This window comes from Aplysia californica, unplaced genomic scaffold (assembly GCF_000002075.1).
Source record: "Aplysia californica isolate F4 #8 unplaced genomic scaffold, AplCal3.0 scaffold00472, whole genome shotgun sequence".
NCBI classification, from domain to species: domain Eukaryota; kingdom Metazoa; phylum Mollusca; class Gastropoda; order Aplysiida; family Aplysiidae; genus Aplysia; species Aplysia californica.
Window position 1 is genome coordinate 199,873 of NW_004797742.1, and position 21,512 is coordinate 221,384.

Genomic DNA, 21,512 nt, shown 5'->3' on the forward strand with positions numbered 1-21,512 from the left:
AGAGAGAGGGGGGGGGTACACACACACTTATTGTGATTTTAAATTCTTCGTCAATTCTTTTAAAATTATATCAGGATATCCTGCTGGGTTTCTTTATCATTCGGTGACAATTTTTTTTTGTCTTGCACGCTACAAAGTTTCTAGCCCAGAGGCAAGTATAAAAAAGTAACATCTTAATGGGGGAAAAGGGAATGGGGAAAAAAGAGACATATTGTTATCACAAGTATCAACATTAAAACTGTTCAATTCCCTTTAAAAGAACATTATTTGATTCATATTCTTATGCAGAAGAGCAGTGTGAGAATAAAAATGCCAATCTCGCTTTTCGTTGATGTTTACTCCAAGATATTTGTAGAAGTTTACAGCCTTTAAACTTATTTTAATGAATAGTGCTTTTTTAATTTGTCTTTTAAAAACTTACAAAGTTTATTTTCAGTTCAATTCAATGCAATTCAACTCAATTCAATTCAGTTCAAGAGAGAGAGAGAGAGAGAGAGAGAGAGAGAGAGAGAGAGAGAGAGAGAGAGAGAGAGAGAGAGAGAGAGAGAGAGAGAGAGAGAGAGAGCGTGGGAAGGATTTTATACCGTGTTTGACGGTGACATAAAGCTTCTTTTACCTTCTTGTGCACAACTACCAATTTGGCATCTCTGTGTATCCTTTTAACTTTCGTTTTCGGAACGTTTTTCATAAAAGAAGTATTACGTGTTAGTTTTGAAAAATGTTCATGATGAAAGGTAAATTGGTTGAACATTGTTCCTAAAAATAGTACAGGCTTAAAATCTTGACATGATTTGGATTGATCTGTTCAGTAAAGTTTTTGCGTTAACGTTTTTTTGTTTGTTTGTTTATTTGTTTGTTTGTTGTTGTTGTTGTTTTTTTTTACCAAAACCGTTCCTGGTACCTGGCCTTTCACGGAAGCGGAAATAGGTGGTAAGGTTCATTGTTGGGAAAACAGAAGAAAGAGGCCCTGCAGGGAACCGAGCAAAATGTCCACTTTGGAAGGCCTGTGACTTTGCATGATCTTGGATGATTGAACGTGTTACTACTGTTACCGAAAACTAGGTATGACGAAGGAGCATTTGTCAGTCTACTACTAGTGTAAAAGGTAGGACCATTTTTTTTATTTGAAGGAGTGTTAAGTGTATTAAAACTGGAATGTCATGTCATAGATAGCAGCAACGACAACAACATTATCATTGTCGTTGTTGTTGGGACGATTGTCGATAGGCTGAAAGTAAGTGAAAATGAAAAGGCTAACAAAGAGTTTTGAATTCTAAAATATAAACTGAAACGGTCATGGATATGGTGTGAAGTGAGACAGAGAAGTGGATAGGCGCACGTGAGTCAGAGCCTTATGGCAACAATGTGTTCTCTAGCTCTAGAACTAGATCTAGAGTCTAGATCTAGAGTCTAGTTTTGTCAAAAGTTTGTTGTTTGATCCTGGCTACCTCTTCTATTCTATTCTCACCCCGGCGCAGGCGAGCCTTTTGGCTATTCTCACCCGGTGTGCAATCACCGTGATAGCCTTGGCCAACCAGTGTAGCGTTCACCGTGAACCACAGAATTCTATACCGTGATAACATAAGTAGAATTCTGTGCCTTCAACAGAGTAGCCTAAAAACACGCAAAACAGCCCAGTACGTCACATTCAACGCAAAATTCTTGTGCGTCACCGGACGCTGAAGGCAATGACTACTTTCGTTTTTCTGTTTCCCCCGTTGCTTCCGTTGTTCTGGGGACGCGGGTAAGGGGAAGTCACTCAAGAAAACAATTATATCCGGGCACATTTGATGACCCGTTCAAAACAAAAGTGGGCGAAATTCGGACTTCCGGCACGTCACAAGTTGACGACAATAACGGCGAATGTTAAACATCCGACCGAAATCGTAGATCTAGGAACCCGATGTTCCTATCGCGGCTTTTGAAGTATTGAATAAACGACGATAGGCAAAGAGATTTAACCAGCTACGGTGATTCTACTGAAAAATAATGGTGTTTTCTGAAACACCTAGTCCGTGACGACACGACAGACGCACAAGTAATCCGAATTGTTCGTCTATTTGCAAACAAATAAACCGATTTCTTGAGCAAGTTAACCTACAAATAACATAGGATCAAAGCACACATAAAAAAACACACCCCAAAATACTAAATTTGGACATTCTTGGAAGTTTGCATTGGTGTGCTCAAAATGACACTTCAGGAATCACTAAAAAACGAACATTTTTGGCACAAAATTTACAAACTCAAGATTGTAAAGCTGACAAGGGGTCTGAAACTGCTAATGCAGGTTCTACATCCTATATTTGACGTGTGTATACGTTTTGGAGGAATAAATACTAATGCATCACATTTTATGCACACTAATGTGAGATGTGTGTGTTTTTCCCCACGTTTTGGCAATGGCAATGGCTCATCTTTAAGCCTGCATGAAATTTATTTCCTTTGGATATGATAAAAAGACTTTCTGCATACAAAAAAATCGGGGAGGAGAGATCACATTCTTGCGTTAGGCCTATCGATCGATGTCGACGGTTCTCTCGATCCTGTTATTCCCCCGACCTAGATCTACATGGACTCGTCAGTTTCGTGCCACGGAACAAGAATTATAATACTACATAGTTATAGCAAAGATAGTAAATCGTAGGGTGTAGTATCTTTGGTTATAGTAGCTTACATAAATTCATAGAATGACTTTCTCGTTAGCAAGGAACAAAATATAGATTAAATCTAAAGAATTGGTGACTGAGGGGTCTTTTTTTATGTATGATTACTAGTATTTTCTACCAATTTTGTACCGGTACGGAGATGGGTAAACTTCTGAAAGAAAAAGCATTGTGGACACCGAGCTGGAGCCACAACCACGTTCTTGGGGGGGGGGGCATCTGGTGTATTTCAAATGCTAAGGAGGTTCAAGCAAAATTTGAAAAATTCAAATGAACCCAACATGGTCAGTACACTTTCTCTTGTCTTCTGTTCCATTTCAGATGTTTGTTTACTTTCTTTCACTATCTGTTTTTTGGTGCCTGTACACAGAGCACTCCTGGTATGTTATTTTATACAATTATACACAAAAATATTGCAAGAAAAGTTAATGGATATCCCATTTTAGTAACATACCCAGGGTACCTTTTCAACCTTTTCGCTCACAGTGATAAAAGAGCCTTTCATGCAAAGAAAATAACAAGAGATTTGGAATCTGCAGGAAAAAATACAAAAGATAGCCAAGTTTCATAGATATATTTTTAAAAATAAAAAAGTTGCAGGAGTTTGAATGTTGGCCGCGAGTCCTTGGCCTAAAATTTCTATGAATTTTTTTACACATTTCCCCTGATATTTTAAAAACTACTGCAGATACATCAAATATCTTTATAGATATAGGTTCTGCAGGAAAAACTACAATAGGCTGCCAAGTTTCATTCATGTATTCCGTTTATTACAGAATTTATGATAAAAAATGCCTCAAAACACCCAAAAATGTGGACCGTGTTTTGGGATTTTTTCCTTATATGAAAGTCACCCCCCCAAAAATTCATTTAAAAAATCATAACTTTTTTTTATTTATGAACGAATTTTCAAAATTCAAAAACCGTGATACTCAGCAGAGATAAGGCTATCATATGCACATTGTTTTGTTGGCTTTAGAGCAAAAAAAAATTTTTCATGGTTCTTGCTAAAACAATACAATCCATGAATATCACCAAATTCTGTATAAATAATCAGGGTTGGGTTGATTTAAATCAGTTGATTTTTATAAATTTAAATCAACTTGATTTTTAAAATAAAAATCAGTGATTTTCACTTTTTTTTAAATGTATTTTTATTCAGTTTTTACATATTTCAACATTCAGAATTCCTTTCCTTGGTTTCATAAAACAGATATAAGGTTTAGTACACTAATATAATCATGCTTAAAAGTCTGCTTTCCCCCCTTTCACTGTAAAATGATACAGTATTCAATTTTTTCCCCCCCCCCATAATTGAAATCAGAGCTGGGTTGATTTAAATCAGTTGATTTTTTAAATTTTAATCAACTTGATTTTGTGATTTAAATCACTTTTTTTTAAATGTATTCTGTTTTTACATATTTAAACATTCAGAATTCCTTTCCTTGGTTTTATTTAACAGATATAAGGTATAGTAGACTAATATAATCATGCTTAAAAGTCTGCTTTCCCCCCTGTCACTGTAAAATAATACAGTATTCAATTTTCTTTCTTTTCATAATTGAGAACCAGGGTTGGGTTGATTTAAATCAGGTGATTTTTAAAAATTTAAATCAACTTGATTTTAAAAATAAACCTCAGTGATTTAAATCACTTTTAAAAAATGTATTGTTTTTACGTCTTTAAACATTCAGAATTCCTTTCCTTGGTTTTATAAAACAGATATAAGGTTTAGTAGAGTAATATAATCATGCTTAAAAGTCTGCTTTCCCCCCTGTCACTGTAAGTAGTAAATTAATACAGTATTCAATTTACTTTTTTTTTCATAATTGAAATTAGCATTTTCTTTTTCTTTTTAGACAAACACAAGCGCGCACACACACACACGCACACTGTAATAAAATACAAGTTTATCTATGCATAATTACCCCCTCCCCCCTCCCCCCCTTTCCTTTTAGACTGACATTTTCTCCATTTTTTGTCTGTAGCCATAATTCACTGATAATAGCAGATTAAGGCTTTCTTTTGCAGTTGCTTATATTAATCATTAGTTAAAATAAAGACAATGCATTCTGCACTAAAAGAACATACTTTTAGCCACCAAAAATCCCAAACTGTGTCGACATTTTAAAAATTTTTTAAAAATTTTAAAAAATCCGATTTAGATTTTTAAAAAATCTGATTTAAATTAAAAAATTTTTTTTTTTTTTTTGATTTAAAAAATCAAAAAAATCACCAACCCTGATAATAATCCATTTATTTGAATTCACTGTCCACAAAAATCATTATGTACACAATATATGTAAATAATAAAAATAAACAGTAAAAAAGGAATAAATTACTAAAAGAAAAAGAAAAAAAAAATCAGTTGAAGAAATGGCTCACAACTTTGGAACCGCCTATAAGACAGCTACCACTTTCCCGCTAAATAGCGGAAACTCCGCTTCATCTAGCTTGTCCCGCTACTTTCCTCCTTCCTCCACGGGACCGCTCTTGTTTGCAAATTTTGATACTTTTTTTTTTTTACCCGCGGAAAACACCGAACCGGGAGAGAGACGAAAACGCTGCTTGCGCATGTCCGCCGGTAGCTTTCTACTTCCGTTCTTTTAGGCCCAGCGCAAGTTTCACATTGTTTATTGTGGAGCAGCACAGTGTCGATCGGGCATCGGGACGTTGGCGCGCAGAGTTGTCTTTGAAAACGGCGGAAATTTGAGAGAAATTTATGCAGAGTGCAAAAATAAAAGGAGCTGGAATGAGAAGGAAAGAAGCAGCTGGTGTGCAACTTGAAAAGTTGATTAGAAAATTGAACTAGCCGCTTGCTGCACTTTGCTGCGTTTGGTGCGCTAAAGAAACTGCGTACCGCGGCACTCCTGCACAATTGCGGTCCCGTTTGTTAACATGACGGCTATTGTGGCTATGGAAGTGAATCTAGATCCAGATAATCTATATATAATCTAGGTCTACACATATTCTAGATATCTAGATTCTAGATCTAGATTAGATAGCCTCGGCTATTATTTTAATTCATCAATTTAGATCACTAAATAAGAAACACACTACAGGGGCACTAAGTGCAAATGGGACTGCAATTGTACAGGAGTGCCGAAATCGCTCAGTTCAGCGGCAAAGGTGTTGCCTCCCTGATCCAATACTGCTCTACATCGATGTACAAGTTTAAAGTGAAAGAAATCTTTTTATGAGACACCAGCTGGCAACAAACACTGGATTTTTAGTCACCAAGTCCAAACTGTGTCAAATTGACTCAAATGCTTGTTAGTCAACTTAGTGCCTTTGTTGTTTTTTTTAGGGGGGGGGGGGGGGTTTGACGAAATCATCATCTGCGACCATCTGGACGGCTCAAAGCTTTAACGGTATCAAACAAGACAATCACAAAGAGAATGCGCTATTTTTGTCCGTAACGTCATTTGTTTACTTACTACATGTGCTGCACGTTGTGTTGCAGTCTTTCAATCAATATAAACTTAAGCGTGTGCAATTGGGTTGGATTTGTAATGCATTCCAACGTTGTGGGTTCCGCACGTTGTAGTCTTACAACAACAAAACTTGGAAAACATCCACCTCATCGAAAAGGACGCTAAAGAATGGAAGAAGGGCACCAAACAGAAGTAGTTTTTAGCCTCGGCTTCGCGGAAAGCCCTCATGATTTTCCGTAAATCTCCGAGAAATGCCGGTTGCGCACGTGAGTTGTCGCATACTTAACGGGAGGAGTGCGTCACAAAATACTCGCGAATCTACTAATAATTTCTTCAATTTTCGCAAATTACGGCTAAAACTGATGTAGAAATGCATAGTCTGAGTATAAAAACTTCCATTCATTTTGCTTTTGGAAGTAAATTTTGCACTTCGCGTTGAGTCAAAATGTAATTACACCCGCGATTAAACGACCACCATTTCGCTCTGTCCGTTGCCGTTTCAAACTGGTGCTCCATTTCATTTTTTTCGCTCATCACATTAGCAAAAACATACCACTTGGGTGTTCTAGCCATTTTTGGCGAACATCTAGCATAATATGCCATTTAAAACAAAAATTGTCAGACTCGCGAATATCGGGAAATGCTGTAAGTCTCAATAGTCACGTCCGTGACCCTGTTACGCAAAATATCAAATGAAATAAACAAAGTCGACACTTGCTTTTTATTCACGTGTTTATTGGGCACATAAACCATCAAAACAACACAAATTGAACACAAAACAGTACAACAGGAGAATTTTATTTAAAAAATAAACCCTGTGTTGTCTCTCACACCCTTACCGTGAAATCCGCCAGAGAGGAGTAGCTCGAGAACTTCCGGGCAAAACAAAATGGCGACCCGCGTAGTTCGGCTCAATTCGAAAAGTTAAATAGCCGTAGCATCTTTGTAGACCAAATTAATTTACTTTTGTGTTTTAACCTCATTTTTTAACTTTGTTTTGGTCAATTTGATCGTCCACACCGATAGACAGTATTCAGAAAGAGGGGGAGGGGAGGGAGGAGTAGATCTTGCGAGAACTTCCTGGCAAAACAAAATGGCGACCCCCGTAGTTGGGCTGGATTCGAAAAGTGAAATAGCCATCTGGCATCTTTGTAGACGACGAATTAGCTTACTTTTGTGCTATAAGGTCATTTTTTCTTTGCTTTTGTCAAGTTGATCATCCACACCGTTAGACGGTATTCCGAAATTAGGAAAAACAGGTCTTGTTTCACACCGGGTGAGAATAGCCAACGCTGGCAAGTCTCACCCGGGGTGAAGATAACCACTTCCAATGTCATTGGTAGCGTCAATTTCCACAGAGTGAAGCGGTGTCAAGTCTGAAAACAACGTTCTATGATCTATCTTAAGTTTTCTATTCATAATGTGTTACGAACACATAAAATGAATATTAGATCTAACCCCCTCTCATTAGGTCTAGTTGAGAAGTCATGACGAATAGTTACTTACACACATTCCTGGGTTCGAAAGGAAATAGTATAGAGGTCAATTACCAAATGTTTTGTTCTCAAATTCTTCTTTTTACCTGCACAAATGGTATTCAAAACTATCTATAAACTTATTTTTTTAAGGTAGTCATTTTGCATTGAAATTCAAGTTTATGAAAGTGCTGTCGTTATTCTCACCCAGGGTGAAAATAAAAATACAGTCGAACCTGCCCTGGCGGCCACCTGTACAAACGGCCACTTTCCATTTCCTACCTTGCGTTTTTTCTATTTAATTTAACTGTGTAAAACGGGCACCTGTCCAACGTGGCCGAGGCCACCATATTTTAACACACAACCCCTATCACACCAAACAACAACTCCTGTCTTAGACGGCCACCTTAGTGACTCCATAATTACGGTTTGTCATAAATCGTGCATTGGCCCCTGGCGCTGTGGGCGAGCCGTCATAATCCAATCACCTGTCGTTGTTGTTAGGTAGTCTCTTCAAACGATCATGTTGTGTTGCCCCCTCCCATTGTTGACCAGTAGGTAACAAATTTTCAGCTGCTAATGAGGTAAGCGTGTGATCCCTCATAACCCATGCCCCGCCCAGAACTCATACACAAATCGTACGTGAGATGAGTGGTCACTGTTTACCCAGTCTGTAACAAAGTAACAATGGACGTCAGCATGAACTTGTGACAGAAGCGTAGTTCGCCTTTGGTGAAAAAATATTCATCTATCTAGAATAGAAGTCAAAATATTTGTTATTGAAGGAGGTCGGGGTCGCCTGATTTCAGAAGTAAATTCAGTGAGAAAATGGCCGCCAAAGTTTTATGTGACTTCCATAGTTCGAGAGTCCATGGAAACTGAACATTAAATATTCTTGTTCCTTTAATTGTTTTTCTGTAACATCCACTCAGAAATGTGTTTTTAAAGGGACATAAAAGGTGTTGAGCCAGAAATAGAAAAGTTGAAAACATTTCCCAAACTGACAAAAAAATGCAGATTTCTCGGATTTCATTATTTTGACGAGTGCCTGATTTCATCACGATGCATCACATATGCGTACAGCTTTCCCATACGCATATGCATACGGCCCTCCTGTACATTTAGCCTCTTTGCTGTGCGTACGGCCCTCTTTTAGTATAGATTTAGATCTAATTAAGTGTATGCTCATGGACTTGATTATCGCTCAGGTTCGGCCAGACAGCATCACTTTATCAATCGATATCTTGACCAAGAGACGCTCTACGAGGTCAAGATAACTTGCAAAGTCACTGGTCACTATTTATAACTTTCACCTGTAATTTACTACGTCATTTTTCATAAAGTGTACTAAAATTTTCCATTGAAAAAGGTCAGCATCTATGCCCTTTACATAGGGCCTGCACGCTTCCCGTTCAAGTAGGTCAGACCTATATATATATTGGTCCTGCGTGCTCCCCGGGTAGCCCGGCTCACACCCTTTATATATGTATAGGGCCTGCGCACTTCCAGGGTTAAGTTTGTTGTGTCCGGCTTGGTAGTTTATGTGCCTCCTACAAAGCCTAGCTTATTATGTGAAGTGGAGGGTCATACACATAGCCTCGATGCTATGCATACGGGAGGGCCTTATGCATAACCACGAGGCTATGCGTACGGGAGCCAAACACATAGCCACTTCGAAAATAAAAATAATGTATCATGCCCTTCTCAAACTAATCTGCTAATCTTGTACACATAGCCTAGCCACTTACAGTGGGTGTCATATCGACAAGAAGTCGGCTCTAATGAGGCAATCCTTAATCCTCGATTTTTTTTCCTCTATATCTCTTTGTAAATGTACTTCAGCTCCAAAGAGATTGCAAACAGACGGAAGTCGCTTTCAACGAGGTCGCGATAACCAAATAAAAGCAATTAGCAGCCCAAAAAACGAAGAATTTTTCTTTCTCTCCATCTCACGCGAAGCACAAGGCCAATCCTCGATTCCTAACTCATTGTATTGTTAGATCTAGTGTGCCGATCCTAATATGGACCCCAAAGCCAAGAAGATGGGTGAGGGTTACCCTACGGTAAGGGTGGGAGGGGGCAGGTGGGAATACGATGTAGGCTGTGTGAAACTGGATGAACTCTGGATGGGTAGGTCTAGATCGAGACCTTTATTTTTTTCTATTTTCTTTTCTTTCCCTGATCTGAAAATCCAAGCTCCTGCCTTTACTTTATGTTAGATCTGGGCCTAGATGTGAGAAGGTATTATGTTTCCAAACGATAAGTGTTCCAGGAAAAAAATATTTTAAAATGCCGAAATGACAGTCAGAACACAGCTCAAACACGTGCACACTGATGCTGTTTGAGATTTTAATTTCTGGTATTGGTACATCATGTTATATAATTTGTCTCTTTTCTTTAGCCTTGGTCATGTTCAATGAGAGGTCGGATTCAACGAGGACAACAAGCCGATCCCGGCTACCTCGTTGAATGCGACACCCACTATATTCTCCTTGTATTGGCAGCACAGAAATATACACACATCAGATCAACATGAATGCATTGTTGTCGTTCTAAGGCATATTTTTATGGGAATGGGGTAGGAACATATCCTCTAGACTCAAATAACTTTGATATTATAATGTAATTGAACATTTGGTTGAATTCGTTAAAGTGCATCAAGTTGATTTTATAATGATGACCCTTTTTTCCCCCCTTTGGCAACAGATTTGTATTCATTCACATATAACTGTACAGAATGGACACATGTATTATATCAGTTGAGTTATCAACAAGCCATGTTCAATTTTTTGTTAAATTGAAATGATTAGTGTGCATAATTGAGAAATTTGCATATATAGTTGAACCTGCCATGACAGCCACCTGTGCAAACGGCCAGTTTCCATGATAAAACGATCACCTTTCCACCGTGGCCACCATATTTTATCACACACCAACCAATAAAACCTGTGTAAGATGGTAATGAATTAATAGGTATATTTGTCCCGACAAGCCGTCAAAATCCAATCATCTGTCATTATTGATAGGTAGTCCCCCCAACCGATCATGTTACGTAGGCCGCTCCCACTGTAGGTAACAATAAATTTCAAGCTGCTGGTGAGGCAAGCATGTGACCCATCATAACCCATGCAAACACTATGCTATCCCCTTGGTCAGCCAGTGAGTGAATCTTTACCTGAAGTTTGATGATTTTATGGTTTATGAGTGTGAAATTGATGGGTGAAATCAGACAAGACAAGGAATTGGACAGAATTAGAAAATATTGGAGAGTTTCCTACAAAGTCCAGTGTCATGTCTTTGGCAGTGGCCTCTGCAGAAAAAATTGGGGCCTCGTGATGAAGATGCCCCTTTTGAGTATAATTTGTGGTTAGGGCAGCTGTCCCTACCGCTTAGTCTGATTGAGTTTGGGGTTTCATAACTTTATTACTTTATTTCAAATAGTATGTTTCAATCCTTAGACTTGCACATTTTCTAATTTAAAAGTTCATTAGAAAAAAATTAACAAAATGACCTTTTTGGGGGGTCAAATGTGTTTTAAAAAAATATGGAATTGAACCTGTTGGGCAACATTCATATCCAAAAATGTGCAATGAATTAGTTATTGTAGTAAATATATATATTTTCCAATATAAAAAGTATGACCCCTAAAAAGGGAACACAAAGTACTCTTTGATGTAAACCATCGAAGTACAGGGAGGGTAAACTGTTGGTCGCCTCAGAACTATCTTGTCCAAAGTGTACTTATGTAAAAAGTGCCGTTTGGATAAAATAATTCTGAGGTGATGCGTTGAAGATAAACTACCAGTACTACATACAGTCGAACCTGTGTAAGATGGCCTCCCATTGTCAAGGAGAGAAGTGGATGTATAAGACAAGTGGCCGTCCTGGGCAGGACTGATCAAGATGAAGAAAACAAACCATTCCTTTCTGTGGTCCCAACCGAAGGTAGCCGTGTTGTTGTTTTCGCTGGGTTTTTTTTGTTGTTGTTGTTGTTTTTTTAGCTTTTTAACATTTTGTTGCTGCTTTTGTACAAGTGTGACAGTAAACTGGAGTGTTTCAGACAAGGAGAACCGTTTGAGTGCCATTGTGAAACAAACACGTATGGGTTGCCACCACTCGGAGAACGAGCGATGCTTCTGTCACAAAGTTCATATTGACGTCCATGATTGCTTTGTTAAAGACTGGGTAAACAGTGACCACTCATCTCACTTACGATTTGTATATATTAGTTCTGGGCCGGGTTTATGGGTTATACGGGATCACACACTCACCTCACCAGCAGCTGAAAATTTGTTACCTCTTGGTCAACAGTGGGAGGGGCCAAGGCAACATGATCCGTTGGAGGGACTACCTAACAACGACAGGTTTTGGATTATGACGTCTCTCCCACAACGCCAGTGGCCAATGCACGATTTATGACAAACCGTAATACAGTTCACTAAGATGGCCGTCTAGAACAGGTTTTATTGTTAGGTTTGATAGGGGCTGTGTGTTAAAATATGGTGGCCACGGCCGTGTTGGACAGGTGGCCGTTTTACTCAGTGAAATTATATAGAAAAAACGCAAGGGGGGGAAATGGAAAGTGGTCGTTTGTACAGGTGGCCATTTTATAGAGGTGGCCGTCGTTGCAGGTTCGACTGTATTTGCAAGGTAGGTTGTGCAATCAGAAAAATATTTTTTTCTATTTTAGAATGATTTTCTGTTTTGAACTACTATTTGGCTTTGCTTTTCTCATTCTCATGTGTGCTTTGTCTTTCCCCAGAATCTTTATAATGCCTGTGACAAGAAATCAGTCCAACGCAGCAGCAGCTCAGGCTCGCACGGGCAATGAGGCTGGGGAGGGCAGCAGCTCTAAAAATGAGGCCGCTGGGGGTGAGGGGGAGGGCTCTGGAGAAGGGGATGCCTCCCGGAGGGACTCTCCCGACAACTGCTCCATCTGTTTGGGACCTTTCAACAACAAATCATTCACCAGCAGCTGTGCCCATTCGTTTTGCTTCGTTTGTCTGAAGCAGTGGTCTAAGGTGAAGGCCGAGTGCCCGCTGTGCAAGCAACCGTTCACCAGCATTTTCCACAACATTCGCTCCAACCAAAGCTATGACATCTACGACCTACCTCTTAACCCGACTCGCCAGCCAGAGTACAATAATTTCCTCTCTTACGGCAGCTTTGCATCTGCAAATCCATTCCCTTTCTTCATGCCTGGCCCCAGTCTAGATGCTGACCTCACCCTCAGCAACTTCAGCCGGTTTCAGTTCCGACACAGACGAAGTTTTCACCCCAGCAGCATCAACGCTGAGCATCAGTATTCGTTCCAGACCCCTTTAGTAAGTCCCGCTACTCATGTGTCAGCTGCAACATGGCCGCGCGGGGCCGATGACTTCCGACGTGAAGTGTACCGCCGCTACTTGGGCCCTCCAGCTGTTGTGCTGGGCACGGAAAACAGCAACTACATCCTGACCCCGGCTATGGTCAATGCCAGTGCTCACCGCTTACACCGCATCATGCCCTGGCTCACCAGAGAACTGCGGGTTTTAGTCCGTAGTCATCAAAATGTTCGCTCGGCCATTGGCATCATTCAGCCACTGCTGACTCAGGTCATGATAGATAGCCAGTGCTTCAGGGAGCGCGTGGCGCCTTACATTGGGCACAAGAGTCAGCAATTTATCCAGGAGTTTGTGGCCTTTGCTAACAGCGCCATGAACGTGCAGACGTATGACCGCAAAGCCATGTATCGTCGACGTGACCACACAACGATCACTTTCGAAAGCTCTTCCAACAGCAGCACGGACGATGATGTGGTCGAGGTGACGGATATCAGTCCCGAGACGCCCAGTGCCAGCTCCACGGCCCCACCCCCACCACCCGTGGCCACGCGGCCGGTTCCCACTCTGTCTAATTTGTTGCAGAGTTCAGGCTGGGACTCGCCCACCCCTGGCCCCTCTTGGGAGAGTGTTGTCACCAGTACCCAGCCGGCTGGTACTCAAGAGGATCGTGTTTCTGTCAGTTCAGAGGGCGAAGATGCTGTGTTTGTGCCTGCTTTGCATGCTTCTGATTCTGACGACTCGAAAGCGGGCAGTGACATTGTTTTTGTGAAGTACGATAAACCGTGGAATGAAAGATCACCCATTAATCTGTCTTCAGACTCTGATGGTGAAGATGGACCGAAAGTGAAGAAAAAGAAAAAGTCAAAGCACAAGAAGAAGAGAATGCCATCTCTGGGATCAGACGCAGAAGTATCTAAAACAGAAAAGGGACACAAAGCTTCCAAGTCAAAGTCTAAGAGCCGAGACAAGTCAGTACCAACATCAAGGGCTTCAGGAGAAGAGCTTGAACAGGAGACATCGTCGGGTGTAAGTGTCAGCAAAAGGCGTTTGTCTGCGTCCTCTGTTGATAGGCAAAAGGCCAAGAAACACCGTAAGTCAAAAGATCGGAGGGACCGCCACTCGGGCCATGACAGGGATCGTGAGCTAGTAGACAAGTTGTTTGCTGAGGCGATCTTGGGTGGCGCACAACCTGGAGTCAGCACTGATGCTGACAAGCCAAGCAAGTCTTCTGAAAAGTCCAAGAAGAAGAAAAAGCACAAGAGCCGTAGACAGGAGGATCGAAGTCCTCTCCATTTACAGACCTACAAGAAGCACCCATCAGGACACAAGAAGTCAACTGATCCCAAACGTAGTGGTAGAAATCCAGGTTCGCATAACAGCGGTGACAGGGGAAGAAGTCGGCACCGAAGTGGTTGTGCGGAAGGAGATGAGGTGTCCTCGGTGTCTGAAACGCCACTGTCTTCGTCCCAGAGAGGTGGTGCTTACAGTCGTGACACAGCTGTGCCTTTGAACCCTCCTCAGCTTTCTTCTTCAGGCTTCAGTCACTCTGTGAGCTCAAGTTTCCAGGCGCCGTACATGCCCATGCCTGACACCGTGCAGCACATCCCGCTCAACTTGTGGGTCAGCACCTGGCCCTCACTTCCCGTCTCCCACACATACCCCCCTCCCCCACCCGCCCCGCAGGGTTTGTGTACATCCCCACCACACAACGCCAATGCAAGTTCCAGTCTGGCAGGACCTAGTCGCCCGGCTGGAGACTCTCACACTATCTCCAGCGACTCTTCCTCAGATTCTGATGACTCGGATGACACGCAGGACTACCAGGATGCGTCGACAGAGAGTTCTAGCTCTCACACACAGCAGTGGATAGAGAAAAATTTTCCCTGTATCGGAGCGTCTTCGTCTCAGTCTGCTTCGGCAACAGCCACTTCCAGCTCTGTGGCCACGGCGCCAACTGTTGCTCAGGCTGATACATGTGCACAGAGCAATGTGGCGGCAGCACAAGCTTCTTTGAACGGAGGTCAAGCTCATAATACTGTTCTGGACAAAAGTGACGAGTCGCTCAACGTTGATGTCTTGTCAGTGCCAAGTGACGATGAGGATGAAGATGTCGTCATCTGCAGCAGTGCGAGCAGCGATAATTCAGACAATGACGAAGATGTTAAGGTGGTCGATGTGGAGGAAGGCGCCACAGCAACAGTGCATCCCAATCCCTTGTCCTCTGCAGCCACCGCATTCGTAACCAGTTTTTCCCCACAGTCTTTAGCTCAGACCTCAGCCAGTCACCCAGTGTCCATGGAGAGTGTCTACACCCCACAAGCATGTACCTCTAGGAGCGCCTCTGCTTCTTCCAGGAGTACATCTGCCTCTCGAGAAGTGGGCAGGTTCCGACCCTTTAGACTGTACAGGAAGAATGCTCCGACAAAGCAGCCCTTTGATCGCTTCTTTCCTCCCATAGGTCCTAGCTCTGAGGATGAGAGTGAAGACTTTTTGTTGCGAGGCAGCTCTCCCTCTAGTAGCAGTGCTGCTGAACAATTGTCCAGTAGGGATAGTGAGCAGAAGGATGAGACAGTGACTAGTGGCAATGAACCAGGACAAATACTAGCAAATGCGGTCAGTGTTTCTTCTACAGTAATTTCAAGTGTTTCATCTCCTGTTGCAAGCACTGTTCTCAGTGGGAGTCCTGCTCTTTCCTCAGGGAACTTTCAACCATCTTCATCTTCCTCCCCACAAAAAAATGCCAGTTGTATTGAGGCAGATGTGGATACCCCAAGGTATGCACAAGTCTTTACAACTTCTGAGTCAAGGAACACATTATTTTCAGTATTACCCCCTCTCCAGGCACCTAACCCTCCCCCTGTCACTTCAGTGTTGTCATCAAGACTGAGCTATCTCCCTTTCAGTGGCATGCAAGTGTCTTCATCGCTCAGTTCCATCATGACCCCAGCCTTGCCCTACAGAGTCCCACAACCTCCACCCCCACCCCCTCTGCCCATCCACTTCCCTTTCCCCCCTTTCCCCCCTAGTCTCCCCACACTGTCATCAGTGCTGTCCCCTTTATACCCAGCACTGACACAAACCAGTGCCAGCACTGGCACCACTCTGTCCACGGTTTCTAAACAAGACCATAGTACGATCCCCGAAGCTGCGACCAGAACTTCGGGTGACTTTGGTGAATTTACCGCAACACCGGCTACGATTGGAGAAGAGACTGCTCCTGCATCTTGTCAGCCTGTGGTTTCTGTAGCTGAGAAAAGTAGTATCTGGAACACAGATGGTGGGTTGTTTAACATCTTAGCTCATTCAGAGAGCAACGGAAATGAAGGTGCTGGGCCGGGTACGGATGCTCTTGCACGAACCCGTGAAAGTAGCAGGTGGGAAGACGGACAAGACTGCAGGCCATCTGTTGCCTCCAGCTCCCGGATCCCCGTGGAGGAGAATGAGAAGTGTGTCGTGTTTGATGCTCTGGAGTCAACTACTAATGGGTCTTCCCCACCTGGTTCTTGGTCAGTGTCTCAAATGTTACCTAGTGGTGGGGATGGGGAAGCAGATGAAGTGGACGATCTGAATGACACAGGCTCATCGGTTCCGCTGATGATTGATGAAAAATATGAGGCTAGCGATCTCAGCCTGAACACCAGCAGCCACCTATCGGAGGTTAACAGCCTTGGGGATTGTCAAACTGACGGCACTTCTAAACGCTTCGCTGCACACGAGGATACTGCTGACAGGGTGCTTAATGGAAATAACTCCTGTTCTGCTCCCAAGGCTGTACCCACGGACGACCATATCTGGTCTTCTAAAGTACCGCAGTCGGTCAGAAGGGCAAAGTGCTCGCTCAGTTCGTATGCGTCCCATAATGCTGATCAACAGGTGGAGAATATTTGGGATTCTACTTCAGGTGGTACAGAGACAATGGCAAATGGGAAGGAGCCTGTCGAGTTGTTCCAGAGTTCTGATGCTTTGTATGCACCACAACAGCTCTCAAATGAAGATGGCAGAGAAAGTGTAGGTTCAGCTGCTGGGAACCATAACCCGACTGATTCTTATCCTCTTCACATAGCCACTGACCAGCTAGGTGACCAGCATGAAGAGCATGAACTTGTTGACTTTGATAGACCCCAGTCATGTTCAGAAGTTCATAATCTCTCTCTGGGCATTTCGGACAACTCATTACAGAGTTTAGGAGAAAGTTCTTCTGTTTTGGATCATTCGGGCCAAACTGTGCCACAGTTCAGGGATGCTCTTGTGTCTCCTGATGTTACTGATGAAGGGGAGTGAAGTCCAGGAACCTTCCTTTCTATTTTACTGGATAGTATTGCATTTGCTATCTATAAGGAGAGTTCTGACACAAACATTTGTTTGGCATCGTGGTGAAATCAGGCACTCGTCAGAATAACGAAATTGGAAAAACAAATTGTTTTGTCCTTGGGCAGTTTTTATTGAAATTTTTGTTTAGGCTCAACACCTTTTATGTCCATGTAAAAACACATTCCTGCTTTGATTTTTACTGAAAAACCTTGATCAAAAGCACAAAAATTATTTTAATTTGCAATTTCCCAAGATACTACCCAAGGCTTTAGAAGTGGCCTAACTTTGGCGGCCATTTTATTGCTAGTTTTACACCTGACGTTGGGTGATCTAACCTCCTTCAATCGAAAATATCTAGAACCTCTGTTCAAGATATAAATGGGGATTTTTTTTCAACTAAAGCAAGGCAAATGAACTGGCTTTAAGATGATACCGTTTTAAACTCGATATATGCCCCAAAAAATTGACGAGTGCCTGAATCCACTGCGTTTTGACACATTTTTTCCGTTTTATATTAGAAGGAAAAAAATGAAGAAGACCCAGCTTTTTCGTTTAAATCAAATGCCCAGGTATAAAATCCTTCCATGGTTTAAAATTTTTTTTTTTTTTTAAATAAATATTTTTGTATCTCTTCAGTGAATCAGCGTCTGTGGTGTAGTGGTTAGACGCTTCGCTGTTGCACTCAGAGACCGGAGATCTATTCTGTGGGGAGAATTTTTTTGAGCATCTGTTTTCTGTTGGGATGGTGTATCCCGCCCAACCCAGGTTGGTTTTGACAGGCAGGGTTGTAAGCCTGCTTTCTAAATGATATAAATTGTATCGATGGGGGTGTAATAACGCCTATCATTTTTAAAAAAATGTCTTTATTGCAACAGCTTCAGGCTTTGCTAACTTTTTGGACCAAGGAGTGTTCTGACTAATTTTGTGCGTGAACTTTTTAAAATATTATAACACTTTTGTCAAATAGACTGTCAAGAGAGAAAGGTGTCTATTTAGTTGACTGTTTTGAGTTAAGCAGGTATATATGGGATGTTTAAAGTTTTGAGTAGGTGTAGCCATGAATATAAAATACATGGATAAAATGTGCTTTGTCATGTGAAATGTATTAGGACTTCTGAATTTTAACCCCTTTTTTGCCAGGAGGGGGGTTCCTACTACTGTCAGTACTGATTTTCAGCTAAGTTCATTAGCCAGGACAGTAGACTCATGTCTCAGTGCTAGTTGACTTGCTGTCTAGATCTGACCCACTCCTGGTCTTCAGTAGTGTCACCTTCCTTACCCTCTACTCTATTCTATATATATATTCCCTATATTCCTCATCTTGTCCATAATTTAGAAAAAAAACCTTACAAATCTTAGTCGAAAAATGGAACTTTCCGCCTTTTCAAAGTTATTTTGCTGTTTCCCTTTTTGCGAGAGCACACAGTTGTCCTTTAGACCAGACGTATGTTTATTGATCACTTGCAGTAATTCAATTCTTGCAAATTTAGTACTGATATATGCATTAAAAAAATTTTTTAATATGAATCCAGACTGCTTCTTGTGGCTAAACTTCTGTAAAGAAGAATTACAGCTAGTTGATTAGCAGGACATGTAGGGAAACAGGAAAGGAAAATTTGCTAACTTCTGTGATGTCCATGGTATATTAAAAATTACGCTTTTTCATGGCATACCAGGTACGTCTTAAAAGGTGTTGGCGTCAAAGGGGTTAAAAGCATCAGAACCATGTGGAGTTTTGCTGATTGTCCAAAATGTATTTTTCAGAGACATTTTTAGATAAAAAGTACTTTGTGTGTTCATAGTAGAAAATGAAAAATATTGTTTAACTTTATTTTAAGTTTTGTCATAAATTGTCTTGAGATGTTATTGTAAAATTTTCTAACACCAGTGTTTTGATATAATTTGATATGGCATATATGGTGAAAAAAGAATTGTTCATCTATGTTTGATGCAGTATCGTAAGTCCAGTGTATCTCCTCAAGGTCAGTGTGCTAAGCATGGTTGATATCATATATGTTTGAAAATGTGTGTGTGTCAGATAAACATCTCTGCCTTTGTTGATGTGATTTCCACTGGACTTTTGATCCAGTGTAAATCACAAATCTCAAGGTTTGCTCAAAATACTTCTCAGGGTGTCTTAACATAGGTCTTTTTTGTCAAGCTGCAGTAATTACCGAGCTTTTCTTAATCATTGCAGCTTATTCTTCTTCTCTCTACCTATTTTGAGTTTGTGCAGATAGAAGTAGATGTTCTTTTCCAAACTTCCTGTCAGTGATTAGCCTGTGTTTGACTAAATCTTCATTTGTCTGCTAATTAAAGTTTAAGATTTTAAGAGTACAGAGGTTATTTTGTTGTTAACCCAACCCATTTGTTTTTGCTAGCTGGTCTTCGTCGAACCGTGTTTCTCAACATTTGCAGGGAGTTCAAAGTTGTGGGTTTTATTGCATTACTCATCTCTCCTGTGAGCTTCACACTGAATTTTTTTTCCCCCTCAGTCTGAATTTAAGGAGAAAATTCTTTGGCTTCAGCATTTTTGATGCAGCACATGTGCACAAAGTGTATTAACATTTAACCTTTTGAGTTTTTGACTTTTTCAGTGAGATATCAGAATTTGACTAATGTCACTTTGTTAGTACATATTGTCCCATTGTATTGTCCTAACAGTTCATGGATACAGTACTAATGGAGCACTCTAATCTTTAATGTGTATCATTAAAAAAATATAACGACCTTGAACTGAGGTGGTGGTCCCAATTCTTTTTCTTCTCTCTGTTGATTCTGTTGTATGTCAGACGAAATAGGAACCAGAATGCTAAAAAAATATTTTTCACTGATGAGAGGGATCGAATGAAACAATGTACTGCCCATGATTTTGTTTAGCTTTTCTGTTAATGCAGAAACACAGCCTCAATTCTTCAATCTATAATTATTGATTTAACAAGTGGGCATTGATATACAGTGTACTGTTATTTCAAATTGTCAACACTGTGTCTTCGAACAGCGTCAAAGAAGGGTAGAGAAATAAGGCATAGTGTGGTCTTAAAACATGGTCTAAGGTATGATGGAAAAGTGCTTCCAGCTGAAGTCAGTGATGCAGGAGAAAGAGTGAGCAAGCCGGTATGGTGTAGACTTAAAAGAAATTGCCTGAGATTGTATGTTGCCTGTATTGTAGCTGGCAGCCAAGCTGAACCGATGTTATCTTTGTTTGAACCAAGGTTAAAAAGAAAGAAAGAAGACTGACTTTGCTTTTACCTTTCAAATGCCATTTTATAACGCAACACAGAGATTTTGTTTATTGCTTTGTTTTATTAAATGTTTGGGTTTCTGACTAATATCACTCACTTTTGTTTATCAGTGCAACTCGTATTTCTTGGGATATGGCAAACAAAAACCAGATGACCTGGTCCTGATGAGTTTGAAATGTTTGTATTCAACAGTAATCTGTGGCTGTTGAATAAGTTTTGTTTTTTATTTTGTGCCTACTTGTGGGAGAAAATGGATTGGTTTTAAGAATGAAGGAGTTTTTTTCTGTACTCACTCTAAACGAAATGATTTTTTTCCCTAGACTTCACCACAATGGACTTAATTTTTGTAAGTTGAGCAAAGTAACACTGTGAAAGTGGTCTTTTGGAAATGTGTTCTCTCTCCTGATTCTCTTGAAGTTTCTAGTCCACCTTCCAGATGGGAGCTTTTTTTCCTATTTCAAAAGAATCTGGTCATAAAAGATTGGGGGGGGAGAGAGAGGGAGAGAGAGCGAATATCTGTGTGAGAACAAATGGAACGGGTGGAGGAAAAGAATGAGAGAAGTGTGGGGGGGGGGGGGGGGGGTATAGGAAGGGGTTTGTTTGCCCAGACTGGCTCTGTTTCTGTTTAAATGGTGGACAACTGTGATTTTATTATAATTCAAGTTTGACTGTTTTCGTGAGTGCATGCATGCACATCTTTCTGTTTGTTCCTGATTTTAATGATTTCCACCCTTCATATAGTGAGTCTTTCATGCCTTGCCATTCACTGTACAGTTCCTTGTGTGCATTATCGCCTGTAAGTTGATGACTGAATTTGTGTGTTTTCATTTTACTTTCCTGTGAGCTCCACTGGCAGGTCCTATTTCTTTTCATCCCCTCGGTTGTCTTCTGTCTGTCTTGATTCTTCCCTGCGCTAAATGACCTTTGTTGTGTCGATGTGCTTCTTGTACTCCAACTCAAACTTTCCTGATTGAGATGTCCTGGTGCGGTCTGCTCTGTTTTCTTCCGCATTTTCATTGTCCTAGTCTTTTCTCAGAATGTTGACTGGCCTCTATGG

General features: G+C 41.1%; 1 protein-coding gene across 2 annotated transcripts; it reads left to right on the top strand.

The window, feature by feature from the left end:
- Positions 1-946: 946 nt before the first annotated feature.
- On the top strand, positions 947-20,928 carry LOC101863047 (mucin-4). Of its 2 annotated transcripts, none has more exons than XM_005105474.3 (2): positions 947-1,062; positions 12,338-20,928. In XM_005105474.3, the coding sequence occupies exon 2, from the start codon at positions 12,348-12,350 to the stop codon at positions 17,178-17,180; it is 4,833 nt and encodes a 1,610-aa protein (XP_005105531.1). In that variant the 5' UTR covers positions 947-1,062; positions 12,338-12,347; the 3' UTR covers positions 17,181-20,928. The 2 variants fall into 2 exon arrangements, with proteins under 2 accessions (XP_005105531.1, XP_005105530.1); XM_005105473.3 differs by having other exon boundaries at positions 957-1,105.
- The last annotated feature ends 584 nt before the right edge of the window (positions 20,929-21,512 follow it).

Coding starts and splice junctions, on each gene's coding strand:
- LOC101863047 (XM_005105474.3), top strand. CDS start 12,348: ATGCCTGTGACAAGAAATCAGTCCAACGCAGCAGCAGCTCAGGCTCGC.